This window comes from Cebidichthys violaceus, unplaced genomic scaffold (genome assembly GCF_023349555.1).
Source record: "Cebidichthys violaceus isolate CVI_PGR_0920_01 unplaced genomic scaffold, fCebVio1.0.p SCAF_171, whole genome shotgun sequence".
NCBI lineage: Eukaryota > Metazoa > Chordata > Actinopteri > Perciformes > Stichaeidae > Cebidichthys > Cebidichthys violaceus.
This window is the reverse complement of record NW_027176342.1, coordinates 22,501-42,500: the sequence shown is the minus strand read 5'-3', so window position 1 is coordinate 42,500 and position 20,000 is coordinate 22,501. Positions and strand designations below refer to the sequence as shown.

The following is a 20,000-nucleotide window of genomic DNA, read 5'->3' as shown; positions in this document are numbered from 1 at the left end:
TTTTGTTATTGGCTGTTAGATAAGGTGGAACTTCAAGGACACGTTTGAGACAAAGCTGCTCTTCATTCAAAGTAAAGCTAATATACATTACAAATATGCAATTAACTATACATGCATACATAGTGACATGAAGTAGAATATATAGTTAGGGTCAAATAAATGACACATTTGATGTTTCAGCTGTTGTGTAACCGTTATATAACGTAATGAACTACCAGCTCCACCAATCGTCGTGTAGTAAAGTGATAATAAACAGGCTGGTTGTCTGATGATGTGCTGCTTAAAAGCCGGCGGCGGCCCGGCGGGGGCGGCGGGTCACCGCAGTGGGCTTGTGACCGCAGGGTTGTCGGTTTGAATCCCCAGACGGCGTCTGCACACAGCGGCAACCTGGTGTGTTTTTTGGTGTTTTTTTTCTGTGACTCAGCGTGAAGCTCCTGTGTGACTCAGAGCTCTGTTCAACCAGAGGTTCTTTCATGTTAATGTCATCATCCTCTTCCTCCTCTTCATCACTCCTCCTCTCACTCACCAAAGCAACTCTTCGGTTTCTTTGTCGTGGGAAAGTTAACTTCACTCTTTGTTTGAGACTAAAGTCTGGTTCACTCAAATTTAAATGTTAAATTGTTACATTTATATCCAGAAATTCTGATTCATTTTATTTTTGTAGCTGAACATCACAGATTTGCTTCAAGGAGCTTTTATAAATGAATCAAATGTAAAATAAGATCAGAGGAAATTATTGTGCCAGAGTTTCTTTACAGATTAAAACGGAAGACAAGATAATATAATACAAATATGAACAATATAAAAACAATTAAATGTAAAAATAAATAACTCTGGCACCAGTGCAAAATAGAACACAATAGCAATAAGAGGTAAATAAGTAAAGGAAACATTTAACTGGAATAGAATATTCCAGTTAAATGTAATATATATATAAATATATATATATATATATATTATATATATATATATATATATATATATATATATATATATATATTTCTGCTTTTACTATAAACACTTCCTCCATATCTGGAATTGTAAAATGATTTTGCTCAGAATTTAAAAAAAAACTAATTTGAGTCCCTGTAAAAGCAACTGGTTTTACAGTAACCCAGCACTCATTACACCTTCCTCTTCACCTTCCTCTTCACCTTCCTCTTCACCTTCCTCTTCCCGGCTGCCGGCCTGTAACCACGATGGTTGTCGCTGTGAGTCTTCAGCGGTTCTCCCTCCACCGATCAGCGGATCAGATGTGACTGCGTGGGCGGCGGTGAATGTGATGGGATGTGAATGTGGAATATCAATTATGACGGACGTTGGCCGTGTGGGCGGAGCCCTGTCGGTCGTAAACACAGATGAGGAAACAGAGCTGTGTGTGTGTGTGTGTGTGTGTGTGTGTGTGTGTGTGGTTGGGGGGGGGGGGGGGATGTTTTGATATTTATGACTGAAATGTCTCAGCTTTCACAATGTTCCGACACCCACTGTGTGCACAGTGTTAGATCTCCCAAATCACAGATCAGTGTATTAGAACCAGGGGTTATAATTATGTAACCACACACCTGAAATAAGAGTACAAATATCAGCATCTGAAAATACTCAAGTAGGAGTAAAAGTCCTGGATTCAAAAGTATTGATATCGGGCCGATACTGACCTAAATATATGGATCAGAAATGAATGACAATAATTCTATTTTTATATACTATATACATTATATACTGAACGTTTTGACCAGTTTGTTGCTGCTTTAAAACTGTTTCCACCTGAATTCTGGTTCCTTTTGAAGATTGAAGATCAGAATCTGGACTGAAGAAGTCAGATCTCTAATTAACAGTTTAATGTACTTTAAGTAGCAAATATCAAAGTACTCATGATGCATGAAAGGCTCCTTTCAAAGTGTTTTATTACCATGAATATTATATTATTCTGTTTTAATCATTTATGAATATGAGCGTTTTAATGTTGCAGTTCATCAATGTGAAGCCACTTTGTGTACTTTGTGTACTACTGGGTACATTTGTAGTATATGTAAAACGTAACCAGTAAGTAAATGTAGTGTACAAACGTACAATGTGAGATGTAGAAGAGTAGATAAAGAAGCAGAAAATGGAAATACTCCAGGACAGTAAAGTACTTAAGTGTAGTACTTAACTAACTGTGTGTGTGTGTGTGTGTGTGTGTGTGTGTGTGTGTGTGTGTGTGTGTGTGTGTGTGTGTGTTTTACAGAAAGTGCCCAGATGGGTTTGACTGTCTGAAAGCAGGAAGGAACCCAAACTACGGCTACACCAGCTTCGACAGCTTCGGCTGGGCCTTCCTGTCCTTGTTTCGCCTGATGACTCAGGACTACTGGGAAAACCTCTACCACCAGGTACCGTCCACACCAGACCACGGGTTCAGGGTTCAGGGTTCAGGGTCATGTCTCAATCCAAAATAAGAAAGTCCGAAAGCTACATTCTCTCTAGTGTCCAGCAGGGGGCGACTCCTCTGGTTGTACAGAAGTCTAGTCTAAAATGACTCTACTTCTCTCTTGATTTATTCCCTCAGTAAACATTGTAAACATGAGTTTATGGTCTCAATCTCTAGTTTACAGTCTTCTTCAATATGTTAAAGTGAAATAAGTGAGAAGACATCCAGAAGAAAGAACATTTTGTTCATTTTTCCTTTTTGCAGACGCTGCGTTCGGCCGGTAAGACCTACATGGTGTTCTTCGTGGTGGTGATCTTCCTGGGCTCCTTCTACCTGGTCAACCTCATCCTGGCCGTGGTGGCCATGGCGTACGAGGAGCAGAACCAGGCGACCATCGCCGAGGCCTGCCAGAAGGAGCGGGAGTTTCAGGTTGCGATGGAGATGCTGAAGAAGGAGCAGCAGGTAAACTGGTTGAACTGACCTCTATTGGTGAACGTACGTCTGTTTACTGGCTCTACTACGTTTGAAACGCTCTGAATCTTTTTATCTTCACCAGGCTGCTGCCCAGAAACTCCTCGACTCGGACTCCATAATGTCACCAGATCTCTCCCCGTTCGGTCTGCCATTGGACGGCGGGGAAGAGCGGAGGCGGAGTCAGGCGCTGGTGGGAGTGGCCGACGTGGAGGCGAACCTATCGGAGGAGAAGCTGCTGCAGGTGGACATGACGGACGGGGCAAAGGTGAGGGGAAGACAAATCTGTGGTTCTTGTTTTTAAATTGAGATGTCACGAAGTCAGAGTAATGTTATCTACGTCCTCCTCCAGCCTCTCCACCCTCTCCTCGCTCGCTCCTTCTCCTCGAGGACCCGGAGAAGCAGCCAGGTCTCCTCCATCTTCAACTTCCGCCTGAGGAGCCGGGGGTCGGAGGGGGAGATGGCCGACGACGAGTACAGCGTCCCGGGAGACGTGGTGGAGGGCGTCGGGGGTCGGACCTACAGCGGCGGGACCTTCAGCGGCATCCTGCCCCACCCGTGGCCCAAACGAAGACCGAGCACCTACAGCAACGCCAGCAGGAACTCCCAGGTGAGACGACGGGGGGGAGGCCGTTAAACGAAGAGGCTGTGGGAGTGAACGAGAAGAGATCAGAGTTATGAGAAGAAACGAGATTAAATGAGATGAAACTAGACGGAGTGAGAGAAAATGAGATTAAATGATACAGTGAGAGGAGACCGTTAAACGTAGAGGCTGTGAATGAGAAGATTTCAGAGTTATGAGATGAAACAAAATTAAATGAGAAGAAATAAAGAAATAAAAACTGAGATTAAATTATCTAAATGAGACGAAATGAGACGAAATGAGATGAAATGAGACAAAATGAGACGAAATGAGACGAAATGAGACAAAATGAGACAAAATGAGACAAAATGAGACGGAATGAGACGGAATGAGACAAAATGAGACGAACTGAGACAAAATGAGATGAAATGAGACAAAATGAGACGGAATGAGACAAAATGAGATGAAATGAGACAAAATGAGACGGAATGAGACAAAATGAGATGAAATTAGATGAAATGAGACCAAATGAGACAAAATGAGACGGAATGAGACAAAATTAGATGAAATGAGACGAAATGAAACAAAATGAGATGGAATGAGACCAAATGAGACAAAATGAGATAAAATGAGATAAAATGAGATATCTTGATGTTCACAAAAATGAAAGTAGGATGAGATGATACAACTTGTAATGAGATAAAATTATGTTGTATGATATTATAAACATGACGGTCAGATTAGATGAGAAATGAGAAATGAGTTCAGATGAAAATATATAAAATGTGAGTGATTAAACTTTATTAAATCATTTTATATTAGATGAGGTCTTATAGACTTTTATTGAAGGTAATTACAGACATTTTGAGAATAACACGACATCTGAGGAGAAGAAAATATCTCTTCGGTGTTCATAAGAGTTCTTCACGCACGTTCATATCTCATCTGTGTGTGTGTGTGTGTGTGTGTGTGTGTGTGTGTGTGTGTGTGTGTTTCCAGGTATTTTATCCAACTCTAAACGTCAACGGGAAGCTTTTTGTTGCGATTGACCAGAACGGGGTTTCCCCTCCTTCGCTGCAGGGGCAGCTGCCTGCCTGCACCATGGAGAAGGTCAAGGAGGAGAGTGTGAGTACCGCGTGTGTGTGTGTGTGTGTGTGTGTGTGTGTGTGGAAACAATGATGGAGTCTGCAGCCGTTCCACACTCAGACATGTGAATTATGAATCAGCACTTCGCGTAACTCCACTCTGATATCATGGGTTAAAGACACACACACACACACACACATATCTACCATCTCAGATAACAACACTGTGGTATCCCCCCACACACACACACACACACTCACGTCAGAGCACACATAGTGTCACTGCTATGGCATCAGGGGAAAAAGACACACATACCAGCACAGTCACGTTCTTTCCTTTATGCACACACACACACACACACACACACACACACACACACACACACACACACACACACACACACACACACACACATTGCATGGACACATTTCTATTTCACAAGTTCCAGGTTCTTCAAAGTCACCTGATTATTTTGATATCCAGTTAATACAGATTAATTTAAGACCACATGACATCTGTTTGGTGTCATCTAGTGGGCCCAGGGGCCCAGGGGCCCAGGGGCCCCTCTGGCCTTCAGCTACAACATGTCACTCAGAGAGACACTTACCAACCAGGAAGAGACTCAATATGAGCACAAAGAGACACAAAACAACTACAAAGACACAATACGGCTACGAAGAGATCAAAACAACTACAAAATGACTACAAAGAGACGGATAAAGACTACAAAAGACCAAAACAACAACAAGTAGAGACACAATGACTACAAAGAGACTACAACAAGCATAAAACAACCACAAAGAGACCCACGATGACTACAAAAGACTGAAACGATGACAAAGACAAAGAGATACAAAAGAACTACAAAGAGATTTAAAACACCTGCAAAGACACTCGCAAACGATTATGAATGAGGGCAAAATAACCCCAGAGAGACACAAAAAGACTAAAGTTAAATATCAAATGATAACACAGAGACACAAAAAGACTAAAGTTAAATATCAAATGATAACACAGAGACACAAAAAGACTAAAGTTAAATATCAAATGATAACACAGAGACACAAAAAGACTAAAGTTAAATATCAAATGATAACACAGAGACACAAAAAGACTAAAGTTAAATATCAAATGATAACACAGAGACACAAAAAACCACAAAGAGACAGGAAAAGAACTACAAAAGAGGCTAAACAGCTGTGAAGTCTGTATTGTGCTCTCTATGAGAGGTGGTTGGAGCCCATCAGTCCTTCCACTCTATTTGCTCTGCAGCAGCTCCACACAGTTGGAGAACAGTTGAAGAAGTCGTGGTTTCATCTTGTAAAGCTGTAGCCGAAGGCTCCGGGTCACCAGGGAGTTCATTTATTTTAATACTTCACAGTCGTCCTCTGTCAGGCAGGAGGTCAGAGGGTCAGGAGGACAAACAGCAGCTCCACGCCTGGAGGTGTTCTTCACCTCCACCTGCTGGCCCCGATACCTCCACTGTTAGATAAGAGAAGAAGAAGAAGAAGAAGAAGAAGAAGAAGAAGAAGAAGAAGGAAACAAAGAAGAAGAAGAAGGATTTCATATTTCACAAACAGTATTTTTCTTTCACATCATAATGTTTCACTCCGTAGGATAAATTGGAGATCAGCTTTTTGAAAAGACAGACGTTCATCAAGCTGGTGTGATCCAGCATTCAGATCTAAAGCTATGAAAAACATGAATTAATCATGAACAACGTAGTGTGAAGACCGCAAAACTAACTCGGAAGTATTTCACGATCTTTTCCTGAACTAAAGTATTTCACGATGTTTTTCTAAACCTAAGTGTTTCTCGATCTTTTCTTAAACCTAACTCAGTTGTTTCCTATGAAGACAGGAGTTTATTTTGAAAAGGCTGTATTCACGTAACAAGCAGAAATGTACGCTTGCTGCACTTTTGTAGAAAAACACCCGAAAAATGAGGCGTAAGATTTACAAACCGTTGTATGAGGAAACGTTGTGTGAGGAAACGTTGTGTGAGGAAACGTTGTGTGAGGAAACGTTGTACGAGGAAACGTTGTGTGAGGAAACGTTGTACGAGGAAACGTTGTGTGAGGAAACGTTGTGTGAGGAAACGTGTGAGGAAACGTTGTGTGAGGAAACGTGTGAGGAAACGTGTGAGGAAACGTTGCGTGAGGAAACGTTGTACAAGGAAACGTTGTGTGGATGAATTCAGCCGCTGTTGTGTACTAAGAACTTCTTCTGGTGTTCTGCTAAATACCTGGATTAATTTTGACCATGAAGAACATGAACCAGTCGCCCTGAAGCTCAGACTGATGGAGAGAGAGGAGGAGGAGGAGGAGGAGGAGGAGGAGGAAGGAGCGCTTAGTTGCCTCGGAAATGTTGCCACAGCAACCCACAGCAGCCAACAGAAGGTGTGTGTGTGTGTGTGTGTGTGTGTGTGTGTGTGTGTGTGTGTGTGTGTGTGTGTGTGTGTTTGTTGCCTTGTGCTTCCTCGACTCGCACACAGGATGTAGGTGTTGTCGTGGGCGGCGACCTTCAGCAGCATGCGTCACGTCTCATTGGAGGAGCATTTAGCAGGAAGTGTTACGTAATCACACCTGAGCATCAGGTTCCTCCAGGTTCAGGTCTCTGGAGGCCGAGAGGCTCCTGAACTCTTCCGGGTCCCGAGTTCATCGTCACACAAGCTGTTCAACAGTATCAAACTTTATTTAACATGTAGGGACGGTAGTCCAGGTTTCAAAGAGGTCAACTATTATGAGCAGTATTTATGTTATTTTATTTACACACACAGGACTGATCTCATGGTTAATGAGGGTAACGAACATAACTCTCTCTCTCTCTGTCTCTCTCTCTCTGTCTCTCTCTCTCTGTCTCTCTCTCTCTCTCAGGTCCCTACGTCTACCACAGAGCTCAGTACGATGCTGTTACCTCGTCCTTCGTCCACTCAGGACTCGGTGAGGAGGGGGAGGACGCTCAGCGCTGCCAGCTACCTCACTGACGCCATGGAAGGTGAGGAGGAAAATCTATTAAGCACACATCCAGGTGTTCAGGGACGCCTCAAACACCTGGTCAACAGCTTCACCTCCACTCTACATCTATAAAGAGAGAATGAAAGAGACAGAGAGAGAGAGAGAGAGAGAGAGAGAGAGAGAGAGACAGAGAGAGAGAGTGAAAGAGAGAGAGAGAGAGAGAGAGAAAGAGAGAGAGAGAGAGAGAGAGACAGAGAGAGAGAGACAAAGAGAGAGAGTGAAAGAGAGAGAGAGAGAGAGAGAGAGAGAGAGAGAGAGAGAGAGAGAGAGAGAGAGACAGAGAGAGAGAGTGAAAGAGAGAGAGAGAGAGAGAGAGAGAGGAGAGAGAGACAGAGAGAGAGAGACAAAGAGAGAGAGTGAAAGAGAGAGAGTGAAAGAGAGTGAAAGAGAGAGACAGAGAGAGAGAGAGAGAGACCCTCAGTAAGCATGAGATCCTTCCTGTGTGTGTGTGTGTGTGTGTTTGATGATATTCATGTAACAGATTTTTGGGTTCATATCCGTCCAAATTTGCATTTGTGTGTGTGTGTGTGTGTGTGTGTGTGTGTGTGTGTGTGTGTGTGTGTGTGTGTGTGTGTGTGTGTGTGTGTGTGGTCTGCTGAGTCACTGTCTCTCCCCTCGGCGGTCATCATAGAGGAAAAGAAAAGTCCTCTCTCCATCCATCTGTGCACCCTTCATTCCCTCCTTTCCTTAATTCCTTTCAACCTTAATTACTTTCTGCATTATTCACTTTATAAACACTTAATTAGAAATTGCCGCGTCACAGTTTTATCAGTTTACGTTGCAGTTTGCATTTTTGTTTTTGTTATTCACTTTTTATTTACTTTATCTGACCAGTCGTGTGCATGAACTCATTAGCTATGGCCTTTTATTATAACGTTATAGAAGCTACTTTAATATGAACTGTTCTTGCCTCATTTTGTATTTAATTTTCTTTGATTTCTTTAAATGTATTTATTCAAACATTGTATGTAATATATATTCAGATAATTACAGACAACATGAAGAAACATGCTCAGTTTTAAATGTTAAAAGTTTATTTGAAGTAACACACATATTTAAAAAGAAAAGGTTACTTGTTTACGACTCAAAGCACAGACTTCCTGACTTGAACTCGTTCCAGACTCTCCTGTGAAAATCAATAATCTGGTTTAATTTCCAGAGACTAAAGACTGAGCAGTCCTCCAGGTGATCTATTATTTACTTGTACTCACTTACCTCCTCTCCTCTCGTGTGGTTTCTTCCCGGTCGATGCAGAGCTGGAAGAGGCCCATAAGAGATGCCACCCGTGCTGGTACGTCTTCGCCCACCGTTACCTGGTGTGGGAGTGCTCTCCTAACTGGCTGAGGCTGAAGCAGCAGGTGAAGATCATGGTGATGGACCCCTTCCTGGACCTGGCCATCACCGTCTGCATCGTCCTCAACACGCTTTTCATGGCCATGGAGCACTACCCCATGACCGACGAGTTCAACGGCATGCTGAGCATCGGAAACCTGGTAGGAGGGAGGGAAGGATGGAGGGAGGGAGGGAAGGATGGAGGGAGGGAGGGCGGGCGGGAAGGATGGAGGGAGGGAGGGAGGGAGGGAGGGAGGGCGGGAAGGATGGAGGGAGGGAGGGAGGGAGGGCGGGCGGGAATTGTGGATGGAAGCTTGGAGGGATGGATGGATGGATGATGGAATTGGGATAGAAGCTTTGATGGATGGATGGAGGCACCATGGATGGATGGATATATGGATGGATGGATGAATGGATAGATGGAAGGAAGCTTTGATGGATGAAGTAATGGATGGAGGCACCATGGAGGGATGGAAGGAAAGAGGTATGGAAGGAAGGATCGAGGGGTGGATCGATGGATGAATGGAAGGAGGTACGGATGGAAGGAAGAAAGGAGGGATGGATGGAAGGAAGGATGGATGATGGAAGATGGATGGAAGGATGAAGTTGTTGAAGAAAGCTTTTGGCTATAATGATAGTAAATCAGTAAGAGGAGCACAAACAGAGCTTTGTGAATTAGAGCTGACCATGGAGTGAGATTCCAGCTGGTGGTTCTTTGTGAGACCTGACGGAGTCTAATCGGATCTGTTCAGGTCGTGTTGTGTTGCTGTTCTTCTGGTGTCTCAGTAGATCAAATATCCAGTATAAAGATAACCCAGTACCAAGAATCAAAACTCCTCCAGTCAAACAATACATGCAATCGATCCTCTTTGTGCCCAGATCTAGAAATAAACGGCAGACAATCAATCCGATCTCTGACAACGCTAGCCAGTGGAACACACGTACAGCTTCTATTCTATTCTATTCTACTCATGACGGGTGTTTAATGAAGTACTCTATAAGTATCGGTATCACTGTGTGATTCAAGCAGACTGTGATGTGTATGGCCTAAAACCAGTATTAAACTGCCTAAAACCAGTATCCAACTGCATTAAACCAGTATTAAACTGTCTTAAACCAGTATTAGACTGCATTAAACCAGTATTAGACTGCATTAAACCAGTATTAAACTGTCTTAAACCAGTATTAGACTGCATTAAACCAGTATTAGACTGCATTAAACCAGTATTAGACTGCATTAAACCAGTATCCAACTGCATTAAACCAGTATTAAACTGTCTTAAACCAGTATTAAACTGTCTTAAACCAGTATTAGACTGCATTAAACCAGTATCCAACTGCATTAAACCAGTATTAAACTGTCTTAAACCAGTATTAGACTGTCTTAAACCAGTATTAGACTGCATTAAACCAGTATTAGACTGTCTTAAACCAGTATCCAACTGCATTAAACCAGTATTAAACTGCATTAAACTAGTATTAGACTGCATTAAACTAGTATTAAACTGTCTTAAACCAGTATTAGACTGCATTAAACCAGTATTAGACTGCATTAAACTAGTATTAGACTGCATTAAACTAGTATTAAACTGTCTTAAACCAGTATTAGACTGCATTAAACTAGTATTAGACTGCATTAAACTAGTATTAAACTGTCTTAAACCAGTATTAGACTGCATTAAACCAGTATTAGACAGTCTTAAACCAGTATTAGACTGCATTAAACCAGTATTAGACAGTCTTAAACCAGTATTAGACTGCATTAAACCAGTATTAGACAGTCTTAAACCAGTATTAGACAGTCTTAAACCAGTATTAGACAGTCTTAAACCAGTATTAGACTGCATTAAACCAGTATTCAACTGCATTAAACCAGTATTAAACTGTCTTAAACCAGTATTAGACAGTCTTAAACCAGTATTAGACTGCATTAAACCAGTATTAGACTACATTAAACCAGTATTAGACTGCATTAAACCAGTATTAGACTACATTAAACCAGTATTAGACTGCATTAAACCAGTATTAGACTACATTAAACCAGTATTAGACTACATTAAACCAGTATTAGACTACATTAAACCAATATTAGACTACATTAAACCAGTATTAGACTACATTAAACCAGTATTAGACTACATTAAACCAGTATTAGACTACATTAAACCAGTATTAGACGGTCTTCTACCAGTAAGAGGCTTAACATATTCCGTGACATGCCAGATGAAGCTAACATGCTTATATAAGACGTGTAGTGATCATGCAGTGAGCCTGCATGGAACAAAAAGGGGGTAAAAATAAAAACAAGCAGAACCAGTGTACGCTCCAAGAAGTAGAGGGTAGTGTTTGAAGGAACAACTGCAGACTCTGGACAAATAGATGTCAGTTAACATTAACTTTCAAATCAAGTCTACCAGAACCCTGTTTCATCTGAACAACACCACCTTCACCCACAGAGATCTTTGTGACTGTGATGTTCCTCTTCTCCTGGTGTGTAGTGTCCATGTTTGTGACTGTGATGTTCCTCTTCTCCTGGTGTGTAGTGTCCATGTTTGTGACTGTGATGTTCCTCTTCTCCTGGTGTGTAGTGTCCATGTTTGTGACTGTGATGTTCCTCTAAACCTGGTGTGTAGTGTCCATGTTTGTGGAATAAATAAACTCTAGGCGCGTTAGATTTTGTCACCAAGACTGTTTGGGGGAAACGACCCCTCTGACCTTTTGAGACCGCCTCAAACCCTGTTTTGTACAAATTGCAAACCTCAGAGAGGAAGAAATAGACTCTGCTCTCCTGGAAAAACCAAGCGAAGGTGTGTGTGTTGTTGTTTTTGAGTATTGGAGCTGACAGAAGCGGGTCGGACGGTGAACCACCGTGACTAACTCCACTGTTTGACCCTGCAGGTGTGCCGTAGATCTGACAGGAGCTGATAGGTTGATGCAATATGGTAATTGGTTCACCTGAGGTGTGAAAGGCCTCGCGGGCAAAATCCAACCATGATGATCACACCTGCACACACACACACACACACACACACACACACACACACACACACACACACACACACACACACACACACACACGTGTTCCTGTGTCAGGTTTCCTCAGCTCAGCTTGCAGGTTTTTGCTGTTTCGAGGAGGAGGATGGTAATAAAGTTTAGAAGTAGAATCAGCGGCTGCGGGTCGGCCTGCAGCAGTGTGGTGTTCAATCACTGGCTCTGGGCCCACAGGGGGCCACTGTGAGAGCGCTAGGTGGATCCAGATAGATGCTTTTATTAACCCTGTGATGCCCCAGGTTTTAGTGATGCTGTTTGAATCACCTGACGGGATAAATAAACTTAAATAAGTAAAGTTAAATAATAAATAAGTTTTCTAACTTTTTGAGATTTTTTTATTGTTCTTCATTGAGATATCACTGAACTTCTTATCGGGCACATGACCGGACGCCCAACAGGTCTCACTGACTTCACTGAACATATTGTGAAAAAGAATTCCACAAAATGATCACATGACTGAAACTATGGTCAACAACTCAAAGTTATTATGAATTGGTCTAATTTTACGATCTTTTCCTGAAGCTAACTTAGTATTTTACGATCTTTTACTAAACCTAACTTAGTATTTTACGATCTTTTACTAAACCTAACTTAGTATTTTACGATCTTTTACTAAACCTATCTAAGTATTTTACGATCTTTTACTAAACCTATCTAAGTATTTTACGATCTTTTACTAAACCTAACTTAGTATTTTACGATCTTTTACTAAACCTAACTTAGTATTTTACGATCTTTTCCTAAACCTAACTAAGTATTTTACGATCTTTTCTACGAAAAGTAGTTTTTTGTAGCTTAAACCTAACTGTGTTTTTTCTTTTAAAGTCTGTAGTTTATTTTAAAAAGACAGTATTCGTGTAAAGAGTGAATGTTGCTGGATTTTCGTTGGAAAAGTAACTTTCTTTAAGGTGTAATCCAAACTGTTGTAAGAGGTTTCGTTGCATTAAGTGAAAGCTGGTTTTAATCAACACAACATTATGTTCCACCAGGTCAAACTGCAGCTGTTTAAACGTCTACAGTTGGATTCTGCAGCGTAAACAGAACAAACTTCTCCTTCAATTCAGAGTCACATTAGTTCAGCTCAGAGAGAAGAGCTGAGTCACGTCAAAAGGATCCGGTGTCAGTGAGGAGTTCTTTAAGGATAATTCCTCTAATCCTCACAGATGTTTACATAGCATTTAGCTGGCCTGTGTGTGTGTGTGTGTGTGTGTGTGTGTGTGTGTGTGTGTGTGTGTGTGTGTGTGTAGAGGATCGTGTCAGGACATCACTGCGCTGACAGAATCAATGTCCACTAATGCTTTTTCGCCGTTTGTTGTTGTTTGTCGTTTGCTCTTCAGCGTTCACATGTCGATATTACATCCGTGTGTGTGTGTGTGTGTGTGTGTGTGTGTGTGTGTGTGTGTGTGTGTGTGTGTGTGTGTGTGTGTGTGTGTGTGTGTGTGTGTGTGTGTGCAGACCTAAAGGATACGCAGCGCTCAGTGGAGGCTTTTATCTGTAGAGCCTGTCCTGAGTGGACTCACATTCACCGGCTCCAGAGTGGACCAGAGGTCTCGGTCACAGAGAGACGAGGAGCTGAATGGTAGAAAGTAGACAACTATTGTCTCATGAAGAATAACTACAGTGGAGAACTTTAAGTGAACAAATACAGACAAAGACACATAGTTAAACCCAGGATTGTGAGACACAACTGTCTCCGTACAAAACGTTGAACTTCTTAGTCAGTCTGTGGTCTCAACATGTCCCACTAGACTCCTCTTCTGGTCCTCTGGAGGTCTTTTAGAGCATCAGAGTCTTTGTTAGTTTGTGAATGAATAATGAACATGAAGGTGTTTATGGAGACAGAGGACAGACAGAGGACAGAGGACAGGGGAGGATCTTCATAAAGGTTTTCCCTGTGTGATCTGGAACAGTGTGAGGTTGTCGCTGTGTATCTCCACACACACACACACACACACACACACACACACACACACACACACACACACACACACACACACACACACACACAGAGAGAGTCCGTGTCATCCGCTCTCTGCTGATGTTTCTGTTATTAGTGAGTGCTGATGTCGACATCCCCTGTTGGTGAGCCAGCAACACACACACTCACACACACACACACTCACACACACACACACACACACACACACACACACACACACTTGCTGGTCAGAGTGGTTTTTCATCCTTCACTCTGCAGAAACACACAGTCTTTACTCTGAAGTTGAAACTCGCATCGTCTGCTGTTCACTGTGTCTCATTGATAATAATTATTAACTATTAAATAAGTAAATATGACAGCAGTGAAAAATAGAAGAGCAGTTCATGTCAATATAGTAAAAAAAATGAAAAAGTTCATTACAAAAACAAAAAAGATTGAAAACAAGAGTTCAATATATACATGTTATAAGAAGTGCTCAATAGACACTGACATCATTATTACAATGAGGTCAGCTTTACTGTTATAGTAGTATTATGAAGTGTGTATTTGTAATGTTACTTGTGTTTAGAGGTGATGAGTCGTACAGTGTGATACTTGTACTTCTTTAAACAGCTGATGTGAGCCTGAGGCTGATGTGTGACAGATGAACTCTGCTTCACTTCATTAGTGCTGACGTCAGCGGAACACACACACACACACACACACACACACACACACACACACACACAGACACAGACACAGACACACACACACACTGATACACAGGAGACCCGGCAGAGAGGGATTCAAACCAGCGCCTCACCAGCAGGTCGCTGAAGCTCATCTCTTTATCGTCTCTCGACCTTTCGAGCCACCGTCATCCAGGAGGACAGGCTCAGCAATGATCAGCTAATCAACTGTGTGTGTGTCTGTGTGTGTGTGTGTCTGTGTGTGTGTGTGTGTGTGTGTGTGTCTGTGTCTGTGTCTGTGTGTGTGTGTGTGTGTGTGTGTGTGTGTGTGTGTGTGTGTGTGTGTGTGAGGTAACCCCAGAAAGAGCCTGATTTTGTGCAAAAAAATAGTCAAGTCAGGTCCATTAAACCTCAGAACTCCTTTTCTTTGAACACATTTGCACACACACACTGAAACACACACACACACACACACACACACTGTGAAACACACACACACACACACACACACACACACACACACTGTGAAACACACACACACGTGTGTCACGTAGCCAGTGTCACATCGAGGATCCCCTTCTTTCTGGAACAACAAGCAGGGAGAGGGGCTGCTGCAAGGACACACACACACACACACACACACACACACACACACACACAGACGCACACGTGATGTAAAGCAGAGCGAGGCAAACCCTGGACGAGCTGAGGTCTGCGGAGGGGGGGCTTAAAGGATCAAAACCACAGGAGCAAACAGCTGAGAGAAGAAATGTTCAAATGACAAAAAATCCCCACATCAGGACGTGTGCAGAGCTCTGACTCCTCCTACTTCAGACATGAAAACCAACCCGGAGAGGAGCAGAACTAAGCCACGTTCACCTCAGACTGTAGACATGAAGTGTTCTTCACTGCGTACTGATGGTAGTAGCATTACGGTGACCCTCCAGCTCTCACATCTGTGATGACAGACTTCCACACGGCACCATGTGACAGGATGCAGCGGTGCGTGATGCTGTGTTTTGGCGTACTACATTAAACGTACTACATGTTGGGGCTTACTAAATAAATAGAATGGTAGTAGCTGTGTTGGATTAGTTGGTTTTAGGTCGACATCTTGGCTTTTGTCCGTAAATGTTACAATTAACTTACTGAAACACACTGAAGGGTTAAAGTTTTAAAACACGGACATCTTCCAGACCGGTCAACACCGTGGTAGAGACCTGTCAATCAGCGTGTAGCCCCGCCCCTAAATCATCCCCTCTTTATGGTCTGTGTGACTCTAAATGTTCCATAATGTACTAAATGAACATCATGCTGTATTGAAGAAGACTGTAAACTAGAGATTGAGACCATAAACTCATGTTTACAATGTTTACTGAGGGAATAAATCAAGAGAGAAGTAGAGTCATTTTAGACTAGACTTCTATACAACCAGAGGAGTCGCCCCCTGGTGGACACTAGAGAGAATGCAGCTTTAACACATGAAGCACAGACTTCACTCTAAAGAACTGGAGGTTGGCGACTGCAGCAGACAGACCGCTCTAGCAGACAAACAGTCATTGTACACGATGGTTAGCTCTGATGCTAACATGGATGCTAGCGTGAGCATATAGCAGGTCAGTGTGCTGAACGTCCTTTTGATGCTGAACTCATGTTGGCTTTTAGAGAACTTGTGTACTTCAGCACGAGTTATTGGATGTGACACGTGTGTGTGTGTGTGTGTGTGTGTGTGTGTGTGTGTGTGTGTGTGTGTGTGTGTGTGTGTGTGTGTGACCCTAACCCAGGCTGAAATGTCCTTTCCTTTGGCTAACTCTGCCCTTCATCTAGCTCTGTCTGTGTTGTCCTTACCTGAATGTGTCCACTCGTCAGCTTTGTTCTCAGACGCTCTTTGTGTGTTTGTCTCTGAGTTTTTAATTTAAAGTCTTATGTCTTATGTTTTAAATGTACACAGTGAGTTCTCTGTTGGTCTATCTTTGTGTTTATGTTCCCTGTGTTTGTTGGCAGGTAAAGCAACAGGTCCAAAGTGAACCTGGACTGGTTCTGCTGGACTCTCTTCATGTATTTGATCATAAACACATGGAATAGTTTGATTAAAGCACCGTTGTGTTGTCAGGTGTTCTCGGGGATCTTCACGGCGGAGATGTTGCTGAAGATCATCGCTCTGGATCCCTACTACTACTTCCAGACGGGCTGGAACATCTTCGACAGCATCATCGTCTGCCTCAGCCTCATGGAGCTCGGTCTGTCCGACGTGGAGGGACTCAGTGTGCTGCGCTCCTTCAGACTGGTGACTACACACACACACACACACACACACACACACTCACACACTCACTCACTCACTCACTCACTCACTCACTCACTCACTCACTCACTCACTCACGTGTCCTTGCGGTCTCTCCGGTGTCTCTCTGGTGTTGTCGGTTCTGCTGGAGGATATAAACTCTTTAACGTTCGCTTCTTTCTTTTGTTTTCATTTGTCTCCTGATATTTGTTCTCTTGTCTCTCAGATGCCGTCCAAGCTTCCTAGTTTCCTTCCTACCTTCCTTCCCTCCCTCCCTCCTTCCTTCCTCCCTCCTTTCTCTCACAGTTATTTAGAAAACATTGTCGAACTATCAGCCGCATTACAGGAACAAACATACAATAAGACTCGACTGTGGCTTCGTCTGTTGTTCTTCATCTATTTATAGAATGTATAAATGTTAAAAACACACAAGAATACTCCACTAATTGGTTTAACGAGGGCTCTTATTCTGAAACCTCCCCGTCTCTTCCTGTGTGGCTTGCAGCTCCGCGTGTTCAAGCTCGCCCGCTCGTGGCCGACCCTCAACACCCTGATCAAGATCATCGGGAACTCCATGGGCGCTCTGGGCAACCTGACGCTCGTCCTCGCCATCATCGTCTTCATCTTCGCCGTCGTCGGCATGCAGCTGTTTGGGAAGAACTACCAGGTACCGTCAGAGCCCGACCCATTCTGCACACGTGCGGGAGCGCCTACCCAGTATGCCTCTGATTGGCTACTTGCTGCTAAAAGCTAACGTTAGCCTATAGCTATGAAGCTAATTGGCATTGGTGCTCATGTTTAGGTGCTGTATTATTATGTTTTTATCTTCCTTAATATTTGAAATCGATACAATTCATTTCTTGCCTCAAAGTGAATTTATTCATATATGAAGGTTGTAAATATAAAAACTAACGCGTTGCTCGGACTGGTTAGCCTAGCTTCGGACTGCGCACCTGTTAGCATGTTAGCTAGGCTAGTGTTAGCGTTTAGCAGCCTGTAGCCAATCAGAGGCAGTTCATTCCTGAGCTGCACTTTAGTTGTTTTTATCATTTGTACTTTAACACAGAATAAATATATCATGAGGTGAAAAACAACTTTATTAGTCCTTTCACTCTTGACAAAAGCAGCACTGACCAGTTCCTACCTTTCACAATAAAACGTATAACGTGGGATCTGTCTCCTGCTCCTTCCAGGACTGTGTCTGTAAGATCTCGAAGGACTGCACTCTTCCTCGCTGGCACATGAAGGACTTCTTCCACTCCTTCCTCATCGTCTTCAGGGTGCTGTGCGGCGAGTGGATCGAGACCATGTGGGACTGCATGGAGGTGGCGGGTCAGCCGCTCTGCCTCCTGGTCTTCATGCTGGTCATGGTCATCGGGAACCTGGTGGTGAGTGACCTCAGACCTTTTAAATCGTGGTTCATTACGGTAGAAGAACCGTTCCTTTTTCTTCCTTCCTTCCCTCCTTCCTTCTTTCATTCCCTCCTTCCTTCCCTCCTTCCTTCTTTCATTCCCTCCTTCCTTACTTCTGTTCCTTCCTTCCTTTTCTCCGTTCCTCCTTCTTTCATTCTCTCCTTCCTTCCATTTTTTCTTTCTTTCTTTTATCTATCCAAGTATTTCAAAATTATGTTAATTTCTTTGTTAAAAAAAACCTTAGCTCTCATTTGTGTGTGTGTGTGTGTGTGTGTGTGTGTGTGTGTGTGTGTGTGTGTGTGTGTGTGTGTGTGTGTGTGTGTGTGTGTGTGTGTGTGTGTGTCCTAATCAGAGGGATTCAGAGCAGACAGGAGGCGGTAACTGGAGAAGAGAAAGTACACTTATCTGATGGTCAACACACACACACACACACACACACACACACAGATGGATGGATTGATTGATGTGTTTAGAAGTGGTGACATGAGTGTGTGTGGGGGGGGGGGTGCAGTGTAAGACGAGATGACAAGATATCATCAGAAGAAAGGAAAGCTTTCCTCTCCTCTTGTTCTCTGGCAAGATGAGCACTGTGTGTGTGTGTGTGTGTGTGTGTGTGTGTGTGTGTGTGTGTGTGTCTGCTTGTTCTACATGAAGGAAACAGCGGTGCTTCCTGTCACTTGATCCACTGAGTTTAAAGTAACAGAGTGATCGAGGACTAGATGATGGAGTTCAGTGAAGCTGTGATGTGATTGGTCAGTTCTTCAGCATGAGGACCAATCAGCTGCTCCTTCAGGAGCCAGAGGTCTGTGAGGACCAATCAGCGCCTCCTTCAGGACCTGAAGGAGGCGCTGTCCGTGGTGCTGAATGGGATGTATTCTACAGTTTTCCTCTGAACACAAGCTGATGAACAGAATACATCCCATCATGAGTTCATATCTGGAGGCGACACGTTTTAATACACGGTGGTTCCTAGAGGCTGAATCCTTCATGTGAAGGAAGGAAGTAAAGGAAGTGAGAAGGAAATGAGAAGGAAAGGACAGAAAGGACGTCAACAAAGAACACAAGGAAATATTAGAAGACTTCTTCTTTTTCTTCTTCTCGTCATTTCTGGTTATTAAAAAGAGTCTCATATCCACCAGTCACTGGATCATGACGTGTGTGTGTGTGTGTGTGTGTGTGTGTGTGTGTGTGTGTGTGTGTGTGTGTGTGTGTGTGTGAGCAATAATAGAGTCTCATTCATCTATTTAGCTTAATGGTCTCATGGATATTTAATAACGAGCTTGATAGGCCAGACAGCTCACACACACACACACACACACACATATACACACACAGACACACACACACACACACAGACACACACAGACACACACACTCACAGTCAACAACCTCTTATTCTTCTCTTGTCAGCGGCAGGAATTGTATCTCCCCCTGCAGAGGGTTATGCTGACCCGACTGAATGAATACGCCCAGACGTGTGTGTGTGTGTGTGTGTGTGTGTGTGTGTGTGTGTGTGTGTGTGTGTGTGTGTGTGTGTCATTATGACCAAACCTTTCCAATTCAGGTGATTTATCCCTTTAGAAATGGCCTCATTGTGCACAGCTCAGCTCAGTGTGTGTGTGTGTGTGTGTGTGTGTGTGTGTGTGTGTGTGTGTGTGTGTGTGTGTGTGTGTGTGTGTGTGTGTGTGTGTGTGTGTGTGTGTGTGTGTGTGCGTGCGTGCGTGCGTGCGTGCGTGCGTGTGTGTGTGGAG

At 43.2% G+C, this 20,000-nt stretch overlaps 1 protein-coding gene across 1 annotated transcript in view; it reads left to right on the top strand.

Moving 5' to 3' along the window:
- The window catches only part of LOC137874184 (sodium channel protein type 2 subunit alpha-like), an 83,485-nt gene that overhangs the window by 46,538 nt on the left and 16,947 nt on the right, over positions 1–20,000 (top strand). The window contains exons 9-18 of the mRNA XM_068712773.1: positions 2,228–2,369; positions 2,672–2,869; positions 2,964–3,146; positions 3,231–3,488; positions 4,461–4,586; positions 7,423–7,543; positions 8,818–9,056; positions 16,667–16,840; positions 17,343–17,504; positions 18,031–18,225. Coding sequence (XP_068568874.1) covers positions 2,228–2,369; positions 2,672–2,869; positions 2,964–3,146; positions 3,231–3,488; positions 4,461–4,586; positions 7,423–7,543; positions 8,818–9,056; positions 16,667–16,840; positions 17,343–17,504; positions 18,031–18,225 — 1,798 coding nt within the window. The remainder of the gene's footprint in view (positions 1–2,227; positions 2,370–2,671; positions 2,870–2,963; positions 3,147–3,230; positions 3,489–4,460; positions 4,587–7,422; positions 7,544–8,817; positions 9,057–16,666; positions 16,841–17,342; positions 17,505–18,030; positions 18,226–20,000) is intronic.